General features: G+C 39.8%; 1 protein-coding gene and 1 pseudogene across 2 annotated transcripts; one reads left to right on the top strand and one right to left on the bottom strand.

The window, feature by feature from the left end:
• Positions 1–1,085: 1,085 nt before the first annotated feature.
• LOC308369091 (galactosylgalactosylxylosylprotein 3-beta-glucuronosyltransferase 2-like) lies at positions 1,086–11,400 on the top strand (annotated as a pseudogene). The gene is made up of 5 exons: positions 1,086–1,175; positions 7,016–7,332; positions 8,170–8,311; positions 9,291–9,439; positions 11,323–11,400. The product of its transcript is annotated as a galactosylgalactosylxylosylprotein 3-beta-glucuronosyltransferase 2-like (transcript).
• Positions 11,401–14,086: 2,686 nt separating this feature from the next.
• On the bottom strand, positions 14,087–19,283 carry cenpk (centromere protein K; the record flags this gene model as incomplete). Its single annotated transcript, XM_080837329.1, has 10 exons — positions 14,087–14,254; positions 15,379–15,432; positions 17,151–17,286; positions 17,546–17,644; positions 17,740–17,822; positions 18,204–18,250; positions 18,361–18,424; positions 18,737–18,793; positions 18,939–19,049; positions 19,245–19,283. Coding segments are annotated over 10 exons (846 nt in total), but the record flags the coding sequence as incomplete, so codon positions are not given.
• Between the last annotated feature and the right edge of the window lie 50 nt (positions 19,284–19,333).

Raw genomic sequence — 19,333 nt, 5'->3', positions numbered from 1 at the left:
ATCTCAAACTAATGTTGGTTCTGATAGAGACAAGACTGGACTGTTTTCCTCGATAGTGAGTGGGTTGGTTTTGAAAGAGTTGAAACTGGACTGTTCTCCTCGATAATGAGTGGGCTGGTTATCACTCCTCATTAAGTTCTTAAGCTTTAGTAGCAGGTTTGTAATTCTCATTATACTGATGTCATACTATCTAACATGTCACTGAATGTTTGAATGTCTAAAATGTTCACTTTATCTGACATTTTTGGATGTTGAGGCCCTGTCATCTTTAGGCTGTTCTGTGTAATGTAAACCGAAAGTGAACTTGACCACTGGACTATTTCTTGTTCACTCTGTGTGGCCTCCAAAGGACTATTTGTAAAAAAAAAAAAAAAAAGTGTTGCATATACCTATCTCAGAATATTAATTAAAACATCTCATCTGCCCTCTATTGGTTGTGTGTGTCACATAATTTGATACAAGTTAAATCAATTTTGAGTGGTTGGGTTTAATCAATGACATTTGTTCTCTATTTCCATTTGATTGTTGCCACTTGTGTTTACCAGTATGGATGACTTGTGAATTAGAGTGCAGAATGTGTTTTGAGTTTTACTGAAAAGTCTAAGTGAGACCTGCAAATTGTGTTTGACCGTGTGAAATAGTTTAAGGTATTGACAACAGACTGCACAATTAGCTTCATGAGTTCAGGCAACTGAGAACTTTGTTCAGCCAATGGGTTTAAGTGTTTTAGCAATTGTAAAAAAAAAACTGAAATGCATAGCACATGACGTTTAAAATAGTAAACAAGTCACAAGTTATCTAAGTTATAGATGTCGTGGCTCTCTTTTATCATGGCGGTTCATTGATCCTGTGGGTATGTCCACCAGCTATAACTAGCTAGTGAACAGACTACAATGTTTACCTACTCACTTGAGCTGCAAATTCCTACCATGCTAAAGTATAACTAGCACTTATCTCAGCAGATGTCTTCAATATGTTTACTGTTGTGCCATATTTTAAATCTGAATGTGTTAATTTATCTTCCTAAAACCCACTAGAGGACACTATTTAAAATTATATTTTCAAAACATTTCTTATGGGGGAGCATGTCCCAGACCCCGCTAGATTTGCTGGGTCACAGGAAAAATAGTAGGTTTATCAGGGGCTTAGACCCTTTCGCCCCTGGGGATGTGACGGTTAGCACACAATGGATTTATAATTCCGTAATCGTAATCACTTGTTAGCCAGCTGTGCTCATGAATATGAACTTGTGAATATGAACTTTTTCATACCAAGTTGCACTGGCACCCTGGGGGTTTCTACCTTTTCTACTTCTTCCCATTATAATTTAATAATAAGTTAAATCGACAAAACTCTGCCAGATAATCATAGCAACCAGGAAACACTGTGGTTTAATGTCAGCAATATTGTAAGCTTCATACAACAAGTAGGCAACATACAATATGTATAGCATTTTTAAAGGCAGGGCCTTCCCATTTTTGTTGTATGTAGAGTGTTAAAGTAACACTATGCAACAATTTGACACTTTTTGAGATATGGTTTTACAGGCAACTAGTTTTGGTACCATCCTCAAAATCATTTTGATTGCATATGGTCATGTGAAGGACAGATAAACACCAGTGCCTTCCCAACTAGCCATCCAGGATATGCCCTATATGTAATTCTGTGCAACGGGCTGGTACACCCTGCAAAAAAGAAAGAAAAGCGAACACATGCATGATATTTCCAGCTAGACTGTCAAAATACACAAGATGGTGTGTTGGCAACTTTCTATCAGTGTCAGCGGGGCTGTTGGTGATAAAACTACCTTTTAGGTAATTCGTTTCGTAAAAGGTAAGTAGGCTAATGCCTATACACATTATTTTGATTGTCTAGAAGAAGATTTGGTTCGATTTCATTTAGTGCTTTCAGAGTTACAACACATCGTTTTCCTTGTTTGTCTTTACTCTAGTGGATTGTTTGTGTGGATGGTTGCTTCGCTCAGAGTCAAACGGCTTATCTTAGGCCGCAAGGTGAAGCACGAAAAGTGCTTTAGAAAATGAATCCCGTTCCACTCACTGGCATCTACACAATCTTTAGCTTATAAAAAAGAACGAGTCGTGGTTAGTTACCAAAAAAAAGTTCGTCGCTGATTTTCCAGTCGATTGTCTATATGGCTTTGTTTTATGCAGAACTAGAGACTTCAGAGCGTAATAAGATTTTTGTCGGGAGCCGTGCCACGGTTCGACACGTGATCATGCTACACCAATGAGAAGGCTGCTTTTTGACAACAGAATGGAAAAATGTGCGGTTAGAAACATCGTTAAAGATAGAGGAAAACACTTGAACATCCTCAAAATTGGGCTAAATTAATTCTAATTAGTGCTGTATACATAGCCGCGTCCAAGAAGAACAATGAGGCAAATATACGATAATGTTATTTTTATGTTAAGTCATTTAGATCAAGTTTGACATACATGGGCATACACATTACTGACGATCTTACATGGACTGTGAACACCCAGCACACCAAAGAAATCAAGGCAAAGACTGTACTTCCTACGTCAGCTAAGGTGATCTTAACTATGAGAAATCATAGGCTTAGATGATACACAAACAATTCCATGCAACATTGTAAGAAGTCATTACAGAAATACAATAATCATCCCAACTTTAGAAATCCAGCGAGGGGGTTGACTTTTCCTCATTGATCTGGAGCACTCACACCTAATTGTAAGCCCTGTCAGACCCTCGTTTGTAATTGTGATTAACATTAAATAAGGGTTAAATACATTATATCAGTAAGACACAGCACAAAATACAGTAGTAATAAGGATAAGTGCAACGGCCCAGTGGTTGAGAAACACTACACTAGGACATCAAGTCTGAAATGCCATCAGCGGTTGCACAGTGAAGAAAAGCCATGTAAATGCTTGAATTCTGAAGTGTGAAGTTTGCCCTTCTCAAATGCATATATGTTGATACTCATGCCAATGTGTAAAAACTTCTAAACAAGCTGGGTCTTTAAAACGTCACCTGATAGTACATGGCAGGGAAGGTCCACATAAATGTGCCTGACCTTTTATATGTTTACAATATGTAAAGGCATTTTCACTGGCATTTTCATATGCAAAAACATACTATGTGGGAAAACATTTACAAGGTCTTCAACTCTGTTTGTGTGTGTGTGTGTGTGTGTGTGTGTGTGGAAGAGAAGACTGGAGAGAAGCCTCGTGAAGGTGCCCAGTGTGTGCACACTCACACTCACACACATGCACATCCTCATATAGGCTGTAAGGTGAACCCTGTTTCCGTTTCAACCCGCTACACTGTCTGGCATCTACAGATGTGGCAGTCATTGCTGTAAGTGTGCAGACAGATTTGCCATGCACTTTATATGTTTTCACAGGGACTGGCAACAGGACATGTATCATTGACATTACCAAGGTGTCATCAGCTCTTGGAACCAGTGTGTTTTCAGCCTTGATCGGAATTCAAACATTTTCTGGGTGTGACTCCACAAGTGCCTTTAATGGCAAAGGAGAAAAAAAAGACATTTTCTGTTGCATGTGAGAAAGATGAGTACCTAAAGGCTTTTAAAAGTTTAGGTACTAACTTAAACTTGGAGCAGTCAACATTTGCATTTCTTTGCCAGTATGTATGCCATATGATCAGTCGGCTGCTGATAATGTAAATAAAGCTAGGTTCAAGGCTTTCTGTATGACATCATCAGCCTTGCCAGAATTATCCATTCCCCCTACCACTGATGCCCTCCATCAGCACTGCAAAAGGGCAAACTACCAGGCTGCAATAATGAGGTCCTGTCTCAAACAGTGTTTTGCATGTGATACACTGTGGCTGCAAAGGTGCCTGTGAGACAGACAGATGTTTTTCTGCAGGATTGTGTTGCATAGTTGACCTATGTCGTTGCTGTAGGAACTGGAAGATAACTGTCCTTACACTGACACTAACAGTGAGGACTGAGTGTCCCTAATCTGTTATTTCTTATTCAGTTTTGTACAGTTTTATATATCATATTTCATGTTTCATAAAGAGTGTTTTTATGGTTCATTAGTGTTGTTTTCATTTGTGGAAGAATGAATGAATGAATGAACAAACAGATGGTCATTGGTATTTACAATTACTGCCTTTTATTGATACATGGAGGTTTATTTGTCACATACATAAAAATACTACTGTTTTTTCTGTGCGAGTGTGAAGAAAGAAAGATCAAGAAATATTTTTCATAAATAGCAAGAGGGAGTTTAAAGAGCAGTGTGTGAAAAAAGGTGTAATTGATGTTTTATAGTCATTGTGTGTGTTCAGGATAAGGAATGCTTGAGGAAAGAAGCTCCTCCTCAGTCTCTCTGTTCTGGTCTTGTAGCAGCAGAGACGTTTGCCTGACCTCAGTGTTTTGAAAAGTCCATGGTCAGGATGTTAGGAATCCTTTACAATACCTTGGGCGCTGGTAGGTAGGTCTTTTCTTGTAGGTCTCCTGCAGAATATGGAGAGATGCTCTGATGATTCGGTGCTGCAGTCACAGGCTGTACAGTTCCCATACCAAGTGATGCTGTCAGGACACACAGCTGATGGTGCTGAACTTCCTCAGCTGATGTAGGAAGTACAGTCTTTGCCTTGATTTCTTCGGTGGGTGTTCACAGTCCATGTAAGATCCACAGTAATGGGTAGGCCTATTCCCATGTATGTTAAACTTGATGTAAATGACTTAACATAAAAATAACATTATCGTATATTTGCCTCATTGTTATTCTTGGACGCGGCTATCTATACAGCACTAATTAGAATTAATTTAGCCCACTTTTGAGGATGTTCGGATGTTTTCCTCTATCTTTAACGATGTTTCTAACCACACGGGAGCCGCCATTTTTCCATTCTGTTGACAAATGCAGCCTTCTCATTGGTGTAGCATGATCACGTGTCGAACCGTGGCACGGCTCCCGACAAAAATCTTATTACGCTCTGAAGTCTCTAGTTCTGCATAAAACAAAGCCATACAGACAATCGACTGGAAAATCAGCGACGAACTTTTTTTTGGTAACTAACCACGACTCGTTCTTTTTTATTAGCTAAAGATTGTGTAGATGCCAGTGAGTGGAACGGGCTGAAACGAAAACCGTGTTCACCTTACGGCCTATCTGGAGGTATTGATTAAATTGTTTCTGTGGTTTTTTTTTATAGGGAACTTCTGTCAATTAGTTTTGACAACTAACTGGACTCCTTTTCCACCATTGGATGCGCGCTTTATGTACAACTTATAAAATTGTTATTGAAATCATTATCTTGCAACGTCAGTTTTGGTGACATTGACGGCAACGAACAGCATTTGAATGATATGCGCACACAAACTCACTCTTGTGGTCAGAAACAGAGGCGGAGAGACATGCCAAGACTTACAGGAACGAAGTGAAAAGGACCAGATTGGATCTCTCCTGTTTCAAATAGGTATTTTTACACTGACACACATCAGGTATTATGACAAAGTTTTCCACGCGAGTTCCAGCTTGCGTCCTTCTGGCTGGGGGTGTTATGGTCGGGGTCATGCTTCACTTGCCTTCGATGGAGACGCCGGATTTTCCCTTTATATACGTCATCACCCCAACTTACAGCCGCGGAAAAAATTAAGAGACCACTTCAAAATTATCAGTTTCTCTGGTTTTACTATTTATTGGTATGTGTTAAAGTAAAATGTACATTTTTGTTTTATTCTATAACCTACTGGCAACATTCCTACCAAATTTCAAATAAAAATATTGTCATTTAGATCATTTATTTGCAGAAAAATGACAATTGGTCAAAATAGCCAAAAAGATGCAGTGTCTTCAGATCTCGAATAATGCAAAGAAAACAAGCTCATATTCATTTTTAAACTACACAATACTAATGCTTACACTTAGGAAGAGTTCAGAAATCAATATTTGGTGGAATAACCTTGATTTAAAATCACAACTTTCATGTGTCTTGGCATGCTCTCCACCAGTCTTTCACATTGCCGTTGGGTGACTTTATGCTACTCCTGGCGCAAGAATTCAAGCAGCTCGGCTTCTTTTCCTGGCTTGTGACCATCCATCTTCCTCTTGATCACATTTCAGAGGTTTTTTATGGGATTCAGGTCTCGAAATTGGGCTGGCCATGACAGGGTCCTGATCTGGTGGTACTCCATCCACACCTTTACTGGCCTGGCTGTGTGGCATGGAGCATTGCCCTGCTGGAAAAAACACTTCTCAGAGTTGGGGAACATTGTCAGAGCAAAAGGTTTGTAAAAGACCATAAGGATTGAAAAAAGCGGACTGGAGGGTCTTCTAGTTCGTCTTCTCTGATGAGTCCAATTTTCAGCTTTGCCCAACACATGGTCGTCTGATGGTTAGACGGAGACCTGGAGAGGCCTACAAGCCAGAGAGTCTTGCACCTACTGTGAAATCGGACTCATCAGAGAAGACGAACTTAGAAGAACCTCCAGTCCGCTTTTTCAATTCTTATGGTCTTTTACAAACCTCAGCCAGGCAAAGTACAACGTTGTCCCGGAAGAAAAACTTGCTTCCTTTTGCTCTGACAATGTTCCCCAACTCTGAGAAGTGTTTTTTCCAGCAGGGCAATGCTAGGAGTAGCATAAAGTCACCCAACGGCAATGTGAAAGACTGGTGGAGAGCATGCCAAGACACATGAAAGTTGTGATTTTAAATCAAGGTTATTCCACCAAATATTGATTTCTGAACTCTTCCTAAGTGTAAGCATTAGTATTGTGTAGTTTAAAAATGAATATGAGCTTGTTTTCTTTGCATTATTCGAGATCTGAAGACACTGCATCATTTTTGCTATTTTGACCAATTGTCATTTTTCTGCAAATAAATGATCTAAATGACAATATTTTTATTTGAAATTTGGTAGGAATGTTGCCAGTAGGTTATAGAATAAAACAAAAATGTACATTTTACTTTAACACATACCAATAAATAGTAAAACCAGATAAACTGATAATTTTGAAGTGGTCTCTTAATTTTTTCCGCGGCTGTATAAGAGGCCAACGCAAAAAGCCGACTTGACCCGAATGGGCAACACCTTGCGCCAGGTCCCAAACCTTCACTGGATCGTGGTAGACGACGCTGACTTTCGGTCGCCCCTTGTTGCCAAATTATTATTAAATTCGGGAATACCGCACACCCATCTGAACATCTCCAAACCCGACTATTGCAAGCCGGGTTGCATAGCCAGAGGTAGTCAACAGAGAAACCTCGGCTTGGACTGGCTTCGGCAGAACCGGGGACCCCTTGACTCTGGTGTGGTTTACTTCGGAGACGATGACAACACATAAACGACCTGGAGCTTTTCGAGGAGGTTCGTATTCACAGCACTATCTTAAGAATTAGAATCAAGTCTTCGTGACCACAAATACTTGCCAGTGCAAATAATGAATCTGTTATTTTATTTACCTATTTAGTTGACTGCTCCTTACTTCTTTGTATTAAATATAATGTATATTTCTTTATTTACTTTATTTGAAGGTTGTGCAAAAAGCCTGATATGACATGTGTCATGAACATGAAGGAGCATTTATGATTGTGTATCACTGTTGTCATTAAGTGCCTGTTCATAAATTGTCATTTTTAATATCAAGTTGGACATTAACCAAGAAAACATAACCTGTCATGAAACATGCCATGACAGGACCAACTATCACACTAGCTTTAGGTTTATGTGATGATAATATTACATTAATCTGCCATTTGTAGTTTGTTTTGAAATTGGCATGTCAATTTCATCTGTGACCTCAACTACAGTGGTACAATTTGGACCATACATTATGATGTCTTCAAGTTTTGTTACACTATAAAGTTGTCATAAAACAATTCCCTTGACCCTGACCCATTGCCCTTGACCCTCATTTTAGTCTAATGCACACCCCTTCAAATAAAGTGTTACCAAAATATGTACCCCACAAGCAAAGCAAAGGGCATCTGAGGATGCGACCTCATCTGATCTGCCTGGGCTGATTCATTTGATTGGCTGAATATGACTTCAAGGAGATGCCTCGTGGCAACTGGGAGAGAAGCTTGGTTTTAATTATTGACAGGAAGACAACATTACAAGAATAAAACATTTATGGTAAAAGCCAATTCTATTGTGATCCACTGACGTTTTAATGTATTTTCCTTCTTTTTTTTCCCTCTCCAGATGCGTTCCACCAAGCGGGTCTCGGTGTGGCCAGTGGGGCTCATAGCCGCCCGTGGGTACGAGCGTCCAGTGGTCCACAATGGGAAAGTGGTGGGCTGGTACACAGGCTTTCCTGGAAGGAGATTCGGCACCGACATGGCAGGCAAGTGCTATACAGCACAATCACAGTAGTCAACCGCAATAACGCCCAGAAACACTCATTGCCATTGATCTGTCAGACACGTCACATCAGAGGATCTCAGTCCTGCTCTTGCCTATACCCATAGGACTCAAAATCTCCCACCTGTCCCTGCTCTGAGCATACTTCACTGAAATCAGTGTCATTAAAAATGCTCACCTAAATCAGGTGTGTTAAACTAGAATTAATTATTCTACTGATGGCTCCGGTCAGGTATGCAGAGCAGAAGTGCCGAGGAACATTACTGAGTACCAGGGCATTACATTGTCAGATTTGTGGAGAATATTAGCCATAGTCTGTATCACTGCATAAAGCACACATGTTCCTTGCTGGCTCGAGATTAAAGCTGGAGGAGATTAAAGCTGGAGATTGAATGTCTGAAGGGGTACAGGACTATAAAATGTTTGGGAACCACTGCCTTACACAACTGACAAGGGCCCGTCTTATAAGCTTGCACCTGGGCTATCCCTTACATACCCCACTCCCATTCGTGCTATATTGCTTAATTATAGTATTTGCCATCTGTTAGATGATAACATCACAAGACATAAAGGCATTATTTACACAGCATAAAACAATGTGCAGAGTGATTTCTTATTAGCTGTCAAAAGTCCCAAACGGTTGGTATGTTTACGGATAATCCAACTCATGGAACGTCTCCCGTCCAATCAGAAACAGCTAAATAACGCGATAGAACCCAATTGTTTTATAACCAACAATGAGTGCATGGAACAGGACAGATCGTCAGTCACGTGACAAGACTGACCTAAGGGAAGTGTCCTAAAAATGTTAACAATTAGCAAAGATTACTTTTTCTGTTTGCATCACAATGGCTAATGGTAGGCGTGGATAATCTTTTTTCCATACGACAAATGAAACTACCGATCATTTATTTGAATGACCCCTTGTCTCTTGCTCTCCCTCTCCCTTCACTCTCCTGTAGGCTTTGCAGTCAATCTGATCCTGATCCTCGCCAATCCCAATGCTCGCTTCGTCCTGCAGGGGGCCATAAGTGGCATGCAGGAGAACGACTTCCTGAACAAGCTTACCACGCTGGAGGACCTAGAGCCCAAAGCAAACAACTGCACGAAGGTGAGGCTGACGGTTCCGCTTTGTGACATCATGCCCTACAGAATTATAACCACTGCTTACTAACTCCTTTGTGAGTTGGGAGTTTTTGTTTGTCATCTGAAATCTCAGATACTTCCATCCCCTTTCTTTTCTCATGTGGTGGGTGCAGTATCCCTTAACAGTCCCCAGAGCAAAGTGATAGCTGTTAGAAAGTGTAGCTTTTCCACTGTTACTTTCACTACTGTTCATCACAGCTCTTTTTTTTGTGTCACTTTTGCTACTGTTTTTCACAACTCTTATTTTTCACTGTTACTTTTTGCTAACTGTACTGCATAATGCACATCATTGAATCATGGACACTTTTGTATGTCCCAGTGCATTTACACCACTTGTGTCGTTTGGTATCTGACGCTATAGAACAGAAAAGTATTCTAATGATGAAATCCATGTGCGCTCAATGATCAGGAAACATTTCCAGGCAATGTCCTATCACTCCCCACTCTCCTAAAACAAAGTTTTCAGGTGTTGGTGTGGGGAGAATTCCTTGTAACCTCTTAACCTCTTTTTTTGTTTAAACCCATTGGTTTCTGAGACTCACCAATGTTTTTTTAGTTAATTTTTTTTCTCTTAGGAAAGAGAAATATTTAACAAGTGGACGATAGCCCTCTTACCAAGAAAAAAAAAAGTACCACATTTTTACAATGGAAGGAAACACAAGTTTTACATTGAGGAACATAAAAAAACACACACATATCATATAATCAAATTGAGAGTATTATATTTATTTATATATACAGTTATTAGAATGATTGTATTATTACATTTGTTGGCTAAAGAAATACTACTGGCCATTGATCCAGATTGATGATTTGCACCCTTGCATGTGTTCAGCCCCTGAATAGGTTGAATACAGCTCTTTAATGTTTTCCAGTCCTTACGCAGTAGAACCCTTTTTCAGGCCCATTGACTTTTAAATCCCTTAATAATATATGAAAAGAGTAGGACGCACAGTCACGACTCACAAACAAACAAAAAACATAAATCTTTTGTCATCTTTATGTAATTACTCATGACAAACACTGTCATTTGCAATTAGAAATGCTTGGTTTGTGCATTATCATGCACCATTATATTGGTTTGTGCACTATCATGCACCATTCTACTGGTTTGTGCACTATCATGCACCATTCTATTGGTTTGTGCACTATCATGCACCATTCTATTGGTTTGTGCACTATCATGCACCATTCTATTGGTTTGTGCACTATCATGCACCATTCTATTGGTTTGTGCACTATCATGCTAGTCTCGGAAGTCCCGCCCCACTTCCGGCCAAATTGATTTTGCCTCTGCACTGGATCTGGCCAACTTTGGATAGCCGTTCATTTCAAGATTTCCAGAATCCTTGGAGCCAATCACAAACTGGCTTTTGGCTTCCTGGCGCGCCATTGGCGGATTTAAACTTACCACGGCTACGTTACAAAATCTACTGCACGGAGAGTTTTTAAACATTGGACATGGTGGCCGCCGAAGCACCGCCAAACTTCGATAAGGCAAGTTTTCTTTGAAAACAGAACAGAAACTTGCCCTGGAACAATTCATACAGAAAAAATATGTGTTTGCTTTATTACCGATCGTTGTATAGTATCGTTGGTCTGATTGGTTAAAGGCGTGTCCAATTACGTGAGTGAAGTGGATCGCTGATGATAGTTTGCCAGACTAACTGAGCAAATGCAATGCAGTGAAGGGGCAGGGAATTCCCAGACAACTATCATGCACCATTCTATTGAGATCCAAGATGCGTTCCACCAAGTGGGTCTCAGTGTAGCCATTGGGGCTCATAGCAGCCCTTTGGTACCTTATAATTACATTTTACAGATCATTTTTTCTTCTCTATTCCACAGGTTTTGGTTTGGCATACACGCACAGAGAAAGCCCCACTGTTCAACCACGTCAAAGAAAATGTGACCATTGAGGTCTGAAGATGCTTTACCAGTTCGCAACATTATCGGCAATAATTTAAAAGTCCATGTTTTGTTTGGTATAAGACTGCTCTACCGTGATGTTTAAAGGTAAAACGTGTCGTTTTTGAGGACATCTAGTGAAGAGATTGCTGAATTGCAACCAGCTGAAAGGAGTTCATTTTCTAAGCGTGTGCGGGTATTCTTGCCTTCAACTAACAATCCTACAATTTATACAGACATAAATGCCTTTTTCTCAAAACTTTGTAAATAAATGGCAAGTTCATTTACACAAATAAACTCATATTGTTCCTTTTGTATAGATTGAAATTAACACAAGAATGTATCTGTTATAAATTCAGACTCATGCCACATTTTTACTCTACAGCTTGCAAAACCACTAAACATGACTCACAGGCACTAAACACCCTATCAGCGTACAGCCGCCATATCCACTAACTATAGTTCCTTACATGTTCACTAGAAACATACAACAAACATTCAAACATTGTCTGTCTGTTGTAACCAGCATTTCTAGGTTAGATGTGCATTGTTATTTAGATTATTTGTGCACTGGTTCATTTTGCTGTGATTTACGAGTTTGGGACATGGTTGTTATAAAGAAAAAGAGACATAAGTGGTATGCTTGTCTACCGATCCTGCGCGCGTCGACATTATTTTTGTCTTGTTAAAGAAAAAAAAAAGCACCGCAGTGTCCAACAGACCTTATCTATTTCTATTCAGTTCTTGCCCCTTGTCTAGCCTGTATTACAGCATGGGTCCCTCAACCTACCAATGTCAATCTCCCTTTATACATTTTTTTTGAAAAAGACAAACCCCAGACAAATGTGACTTAGACCCAAACACAAAGCAAATACAAAAACCTTTTAAAGGCATGCACTCACATCCTATTTGATCAGAGCCCATCCTAGTAGTCAAATGAACAGCAGAAACGCCTTAAGGCCAAAAATGATTGTTAAGCTAATAGCTCACTTTGTGTTTTAGGTGACAAATAGTAATGTATGCCAATGTAAATTCAATGCAAAATTCAATTGCCAAGGTAACAGTCATAACATAAGACCTAACTTATAAAGTGCGGCTTAGTTGCACGTTAAGCAAGCCTGCCTTGTTTGATTGGTTGTGAAAGTTCAGGCTGGTTCAGTGGCAAGAAAAGGCATGCTGGGCCAGGAACAAGATGAACAGACACAGCTAATGCCTGCGATATTAGTCTCGTACATCCTGAATGATGGGCTATACAGGTTTATTTCTATTTGGTCCTTAATGTGCTATTTGATTGCAATTCAAATACATTAATATAGCACAATGATACTGTCGGATGTGGTTTGACTCCTGTAGGCAATCTACAGGTATTAAACATGTCACGTAAACACAGTGTGGTTGGACTGTGAGTTGTTTCTTGCCACTACCCTGGAGCTGGAGGGCCCTGGAGGCACCTTGAGTTCATAATATGTACATGCTCAGTCTCTGACTGCACGGACAGAGGTCATATTACACACCGCAATGTGGAGTTTATTTTCTAACTTGTTCTTGTTGATTTTACAAGCCTTTCTGGTCCATTCATCTGCTGAATAAACAAGTGTTTACATTTGGATCAAAATATCTAGTAAAATCTTCAGTATAACTCAACTGGTTCATTGGTAGCATAATTTCATCAATTGATAGGTCAGTGGGCTTACTGAGGGTAAGAAGTGCCTCCATGGTGCCATATATAGACATTTCCACCTAACTTCAGCAAAAAAACTTTTTTGTTTTATGGAAGTTAATATGATTCCACATTACCATGCTTTCTATGCATGTCCTGTATATAACAAAAGCCTCAAAAGGACTGGTAAAGCACTCACGTCCTGCCACCAGAGCCCCACCCAGTAGTTAAAGGATCAGCAGGTTCTTATGAAAACAACGGAAATGTCTTCAGGCCAAAACTGATTGTTAAGGTAATAGCTCACTAGAGGGCCAAGTGGGCAAGTGACAGATAGGTATTTGTACCAAATTCAAAGCAAAATTCTATACAACTGCCAAGGTAACGGTCATAACTAAAGACCTAACATATAATGTCCTGCTAGGTGATCATACCACATTGCTTGTGCAAGGGTTTCTGAGGATCATCTATCCAGTGAACATTTGTGATAACGGTGCTGGGACAGGCCTGATTAAGATCACTACTGAAACCATTTCGTAACATCATTATGCCAAATCTCATGCAGTTTACGAGGTAAAATTCAAAAGGCTGCATTGACCCCCAATCATTACAAGCAATCACACTTTTACTTTTATAATACTTTAAAATGTTGGGGGTATTATCTTTAGCACTTGATAATCTCTTCTGTGTTCTTATCTTTTCCCGTACTTCCAGCTAAATTAAGTCAAAACTCCTCTGGAACTGAAAGTTTTCTTGTCAATATTGACTACTATGTAGTACCTAAATTAACTATTCCAATGGGTGTTAACTAAATCATTCCAAATGCAATTTTTGTTTAGAGTGCACATCATTAAGTGAGGATATAAAAACATTTTCTTGATAATAAAGTGCTTCAAAAAGTAATAATTTAATACATATATGAAATATCTTAGTATAATACAAAGCAATACGTTTGCTGGACATGGATGTAAGGTGTTGAAGTGTTCCTGTTGTCATTCAGCATGCTCTCAGCACGCTTCGACATCCCTGAAACACACACCTCAGCGCATATGAGAGAATTCAGTAGAAACTCTCCAGACGGATTTTAGTGTGGTCTTCCGAGTGCCTTGTTGCGATTCCGTAACGCAGAAGCATTTCAACATAGGGCGCCCAAAAGCGATCATCCATGGTGACGTACGGTTCATGGGGAGTCTCCAAGGTCTTGTTCGTCAGTAGCTGCAAGAATACGGACAAAGCAGCAATTTATCACTCTTTAAATTCAAGGCAGAAATGCGTGTACACCTACTTCATATGATTTTTTAAGCAATCTGAAACCTGAATTCCTATTTTCGGCAAATACAAACACTGGTTCTATACCAATTCATACTCTCCCTTAGTGGTCTGTCCTCCAATCTTGCCACTAACCTCCACTGCAATTAAGTGCTTTGAGAGGCTGGTCCAGGACACATAAGGGACATCATCCCTGATGGTTTGGACCCACTTCAGCTTGCTTACCGCTAGATCAAGATTAGCTTACCGTGTGGTGCTTACTTACCCCTAGATCTAGATTGGCCTACATTATGGCGCTTACCTACCTCTAGATCTAGATTGGCATACCGTGTGGCAATTACCTACCACTAGATCTAGATTGGCCTACATTGTGGCGCTTACCTACCTCTAGATCTAGATTGGCCTACATTGTGGCGCTTACCTACCTCTAGATCTAGATTGGCCTACATTGTGGCGCTTACCTACCTCTAGATCTAGATTGGCCTACATTGTGGCGCTTACCTACCTCTAGATCTAGATTGGCCTACATTGTGGCGCTTACCTACCTCTAGATCTAGATTGGCCTACATTGTGGCGCTTACCTACAGCTAGATCTAGATTGGCCTACATTGTGGCGCTTACCTACCTCTAGATCTAGATTGGCCTACATTGTGGCGCTTACCTACCTCTAGATCTAGATTGGCCTACATTGTGGCGCTTACCTACCTCTAGATCTAGATTGGCCTACATTGTGGCGCTTACCTACAGCTAGATCTAGATTGGCCTACATTGTGGCGCTTACCTACCTCTAGATCTAGATTAGCCTACCACGGCAGTGTGCACTCAGAGGCCGGAAGACAACAGATAAATCACTGACTGTACAAACAGTCATTTTCTACAGTTTCTTTACAGTTATTGAGTAAGTTGTACTGTGTGTTGGTAGACACTGTCAGTTAGTATTTATTACATTGTAATGTTGCTCTGCTCTAATGTTAGTTATCTAGTCTGTGGGGAAGCATTCAAGCAACATGTTTCTGTGTACTTTTTACATTACTGTACTTTTTACAATAAAACTTTGAATCCTTGAATACCTCCAGGACTTCACTGAGTGGGAGAAGGTCCACCTCTGGTTCGGCAGTTGTGGTCTGCAAACAGAAGTAGGATCAGTCATTTATATGGCGTGATAATATATAATTATACAGAGTATTTCCAACTGCTTCCTCTAGGTAACATACAAGACCAAAGTTCACTTTTTTTTTTAGAACTACACAAAAACACCAATCAAGAATTCTTCATTCCGTGAACAAAGTGATCCACGTCTTTTCTTAAATCTTTAAGCCCCCAGTTGCATTCCCATAAAAATACTAGTGTAGCTATGTCAGTTATCCGACAGAGTCAAACATCTGCCATTCTGTTAAACAATCAAAATGCTACATTTAATAATGGATTAACAATCTATATCTTCAGTTTAATAATGGATCCACATGACAACGCAAACGTTTGCCTATAACACACGCCGTCCGACAATTAACACTGTAACGATACGTGTAATGTTCACGAGAGAGGGATCCGACACCTTCTGGATCATTTCCACCATGGGACTGTCTGGATCTGCATCTAGTAAAGCAGGGGTCGCCAACCGGTCGATCGCGATCTCGGAGACCTTCCCTGTCGATTTCCATAATTATTTTTAAAATTAAATTTTTTATTTTTTAAGTGTCTTCTGACTTCGATAGACCAACGTCAGAAAAGACCTCCACCTGATTCATGGTTTCTTATTGTTCTCAGCTGGGCTCACCAGAATGAGGATTCTTAAATTGAACACGGTTCTCTGCACCTGGATTTTCATACAGAAATGCCCCGCCAGCTATTTAAATCCGAGGATGTCTGTAGGGTTGATTGGAACGTAATCAACAACGATTTCTCACAAATTCAGCACTTCCCCCTTAATGCCAGAACGTCTGCCCAATGTAGAGAGATTTCCAACATTTCTGACCGCTTGAAAACTAGGCTCAACTCGCGTGCATAAGATCCTCGAGCTCTCTTAAATGTTGTAGTAATGTTGATTATCGCCAGTTTGTTAAAAAAACGACATCCCAAGTCTATTTATAGACAGATATTTGTCTAATTTAACTTCTACGACTCGTGAAAACACTGCAATGCGTTTCTAAATATTAATATTAATGTGTACGGTGACACGTTACATGAGTACGTTTTAAGTTATCAACCACTCCCACTTTGTTCCAATTACCCCGTGGGTTTTCGAAATATTAATATGCTCGCAGCCTGCTTTTAAATACTGTCTTATTAAAAGTGTTGGCACCCCTTGAGGCTGCATGATAATTTTCTCTGTATTCACCCAAAAAAGATCACAGTGGTATATTATTCATTTTATAGTTAACACTGAGTACTGGGGTGTTTTCCAGACAAAGATATTTAGTGTAGCAGTATTTAATTGTGTGAAATTAAATGAAATGTGAAAAATTGGCAGTGCAAATATTTAGGCACCCTAATCATTTTAATGATTTGAATACCTGTAACTCCTGAATAATTGCAACACATAATTAGTCTGATTAGCTTTTTAAGCTAAACAAGGAAATATTTTCCTGAATTGCACTGAATTTACGTCTTTTAGTGTGTTCTTGGTCACATCAATTTGAAAACTGGACCAAACTGTAAAATTGTATTCAATGACAATTAGGCCAAAAAAAGGTGAGTTGTAAGTCCAGTCTGGAGTCTGGACAGTCTTTTTTTTCTCAACGCCTCAATAAGTAGATCTTGCCTATCACCAAGGCAGATGTTGTGATCTTTGGCCAAAAAAGTTTGGTGACCACTGTAGTAAAGTAATCTGACAAGTCCTTACCTTCTTTCTCCCAGTCTTCGCTCTTCCTTGTTTAGGGCCTGGGAAGTGCTCCTCCAACAGCTCACTCAGAGTCTCCATCAGGGTGGCCTGGTAGTCCTTCATCTTCTTGATCTTCCTCTTCATGGCCTGCAACTTACTAAGGTACAAACACAGCATGTGGTCGTACTTCAAGTTGTGCGTTTTAATTGTTGATCCCCCCCCCCCCCAACATAGCCAGATATCTGACGCTGTCATGTTAACTATGTCAACCATGTAGAAAGATCGGTCACCAATTAGTTAGAGATCAGTAATACTTGAGTCGCTACAGATCAGTAATACTTGAGTCGCTACAGATCAGTAAAACTTGATTCGTTAGAGATCAAGACTTGATTCGTTACAGATCAGTAATACTTTACCTGTTTTCTGACAATTTGTCGTTTTCAAGTCGCTCTGCCTCAACTTGATCAGTGACCGCATTGAGAACCTGCTTTTTCTCCTTCAGCCACAGGTTCTCTCTAAAACAGGACAAAAAAACATATAGTCTACACATTTTGTATATAATATAAACATTTTGAATGGGGGTCTTATGTGGAGTATAAAAGGGGGACACCTTCTTAATGATTCTCTGAGAGACTCCCTCTTTGTCTCGTAGTAGGACACAACCATGTCCAGCTGGCTGTCAAGTGTCTTTAGCTGTGAGAGACAAGAAAGTGCATTACAAACGCAAGTGAAGACCACAAAGAAAGACACACACACACACACACAACACACACAACACACACACACACACACACACACACACACACACACACACACACACACACACACACACACACACACACAAGCCAAGGCAGTTATCCAAAGTTCTTTACAGATACTTTACAAGAAAAAGTGTTTTAGTGACAACTAGTGTGTAATTCCCAAAGTATATCTGTGACGAGAGACTGGATGTTGAGGTATGCCCCTTAAATCAAACATTCATGTCAATACACATGCTATGTGAAAGAAAAGAGAGCTAAACCCTGAACAGAAGGCCCACCCCAATGCCATAAGGGGCTAGGGGATCAGACGTACCTCGTCCATGCCCACGGCTGCCAGGATCTCAGGATTTGTGGATATCACTGTGGGAGGAAGAGAACATTAACACTTAAAAGTCTTTAGCAAGGATACAATAATAATTCATAATTAATAATAATATTAATAATAATACAAAAAAAAATATCCACATTACATTTGGGTTCCATTTGTTTCAACTGTTCAAGCTCAGCTGCCAAGGCATTCAGATAGTCTGGAGTCTGTTTCAGTGGAGCACAACAAAAAGAAAACAAACAGACATCATACGGCTGCAAGTGTCAGTTTTCCAGTATCACCTGCAGATTTGGCCTTTTTTTAACTCCATGTATCTGTATTAGATTTGTCTGGATGCTTAAATGTCCTTGACCTAGAGCACCTAAAATAGTTTATTAGTAAAAACAGGCTCTATCCTATTCCTTTACTTCTCTTTTCATCCTGTTCATCTCACTAGAAACCATAGAGCTGAGGCTTATTATCAAAGGTATGTCAACATCAACAGAACATTAAATACATGAGGAAGCTTAGACACTCACTTCACTTCTTTCAACGCCACAGGCCTCTGTGTCAGACGATATAATCATATTCTGAAGCTGTAAGACAGAATTTGCCAACCTCAAATGCATAACACTGAAGAGAATCAAGAGTTTATAATACCAAGTTAAAATGGCTTACGTTAAATTGGATTTGTGTTGCATTTCTAACAAGTAATTGGCTAGCTAGTTAGTTATCCCTTACTTTTTGAAGTTGAGAGAATACTTCTTCGCACTCGTCCAGTATTTCCGCCTTTGCTGCATCTGAACACATATCAACCCTTGGCGACTGGTCAAAAGTAAAGGGCGCTTCAGCCTGACGAGTCAAAGTAAACTTCGTTAATATATTAAGAATATGCGTCGCTTATTCGCTGTACACGTCTGCATGGCTTTTATGACAAGCTCATCTCAGGTTTAAGACAGCGAGCTAGATTGCTACTTTACCATCTGCTAACATTAAATTCAACTGCAGCTAGCGATACATATATTTTACAAATATGGCTAAAGTTACCAATATACTGTATGTGACATCTGAGTTAACAACATATAGTGGGACATGTAACACCACAGACAAGTGAGTTCGTTAAGATAAATTCACTT

This window comes from Sprattus sprattus (genome assembly GCF_963457725.1).
Source record: "Sprattus sprattus genome assembly, chromosome: 1".
NCBI lineage: Eukaryota > Metazoa > Chordata > Actinopteri > Clupeiformes > Clupeidae > Sprattus > Sprattus sprattus.
The sequence above is the reverse complement of the archived record's forward strand: the minus strand, read 5'-3'. Positions and strand labels throughout refer to the sequence as shown.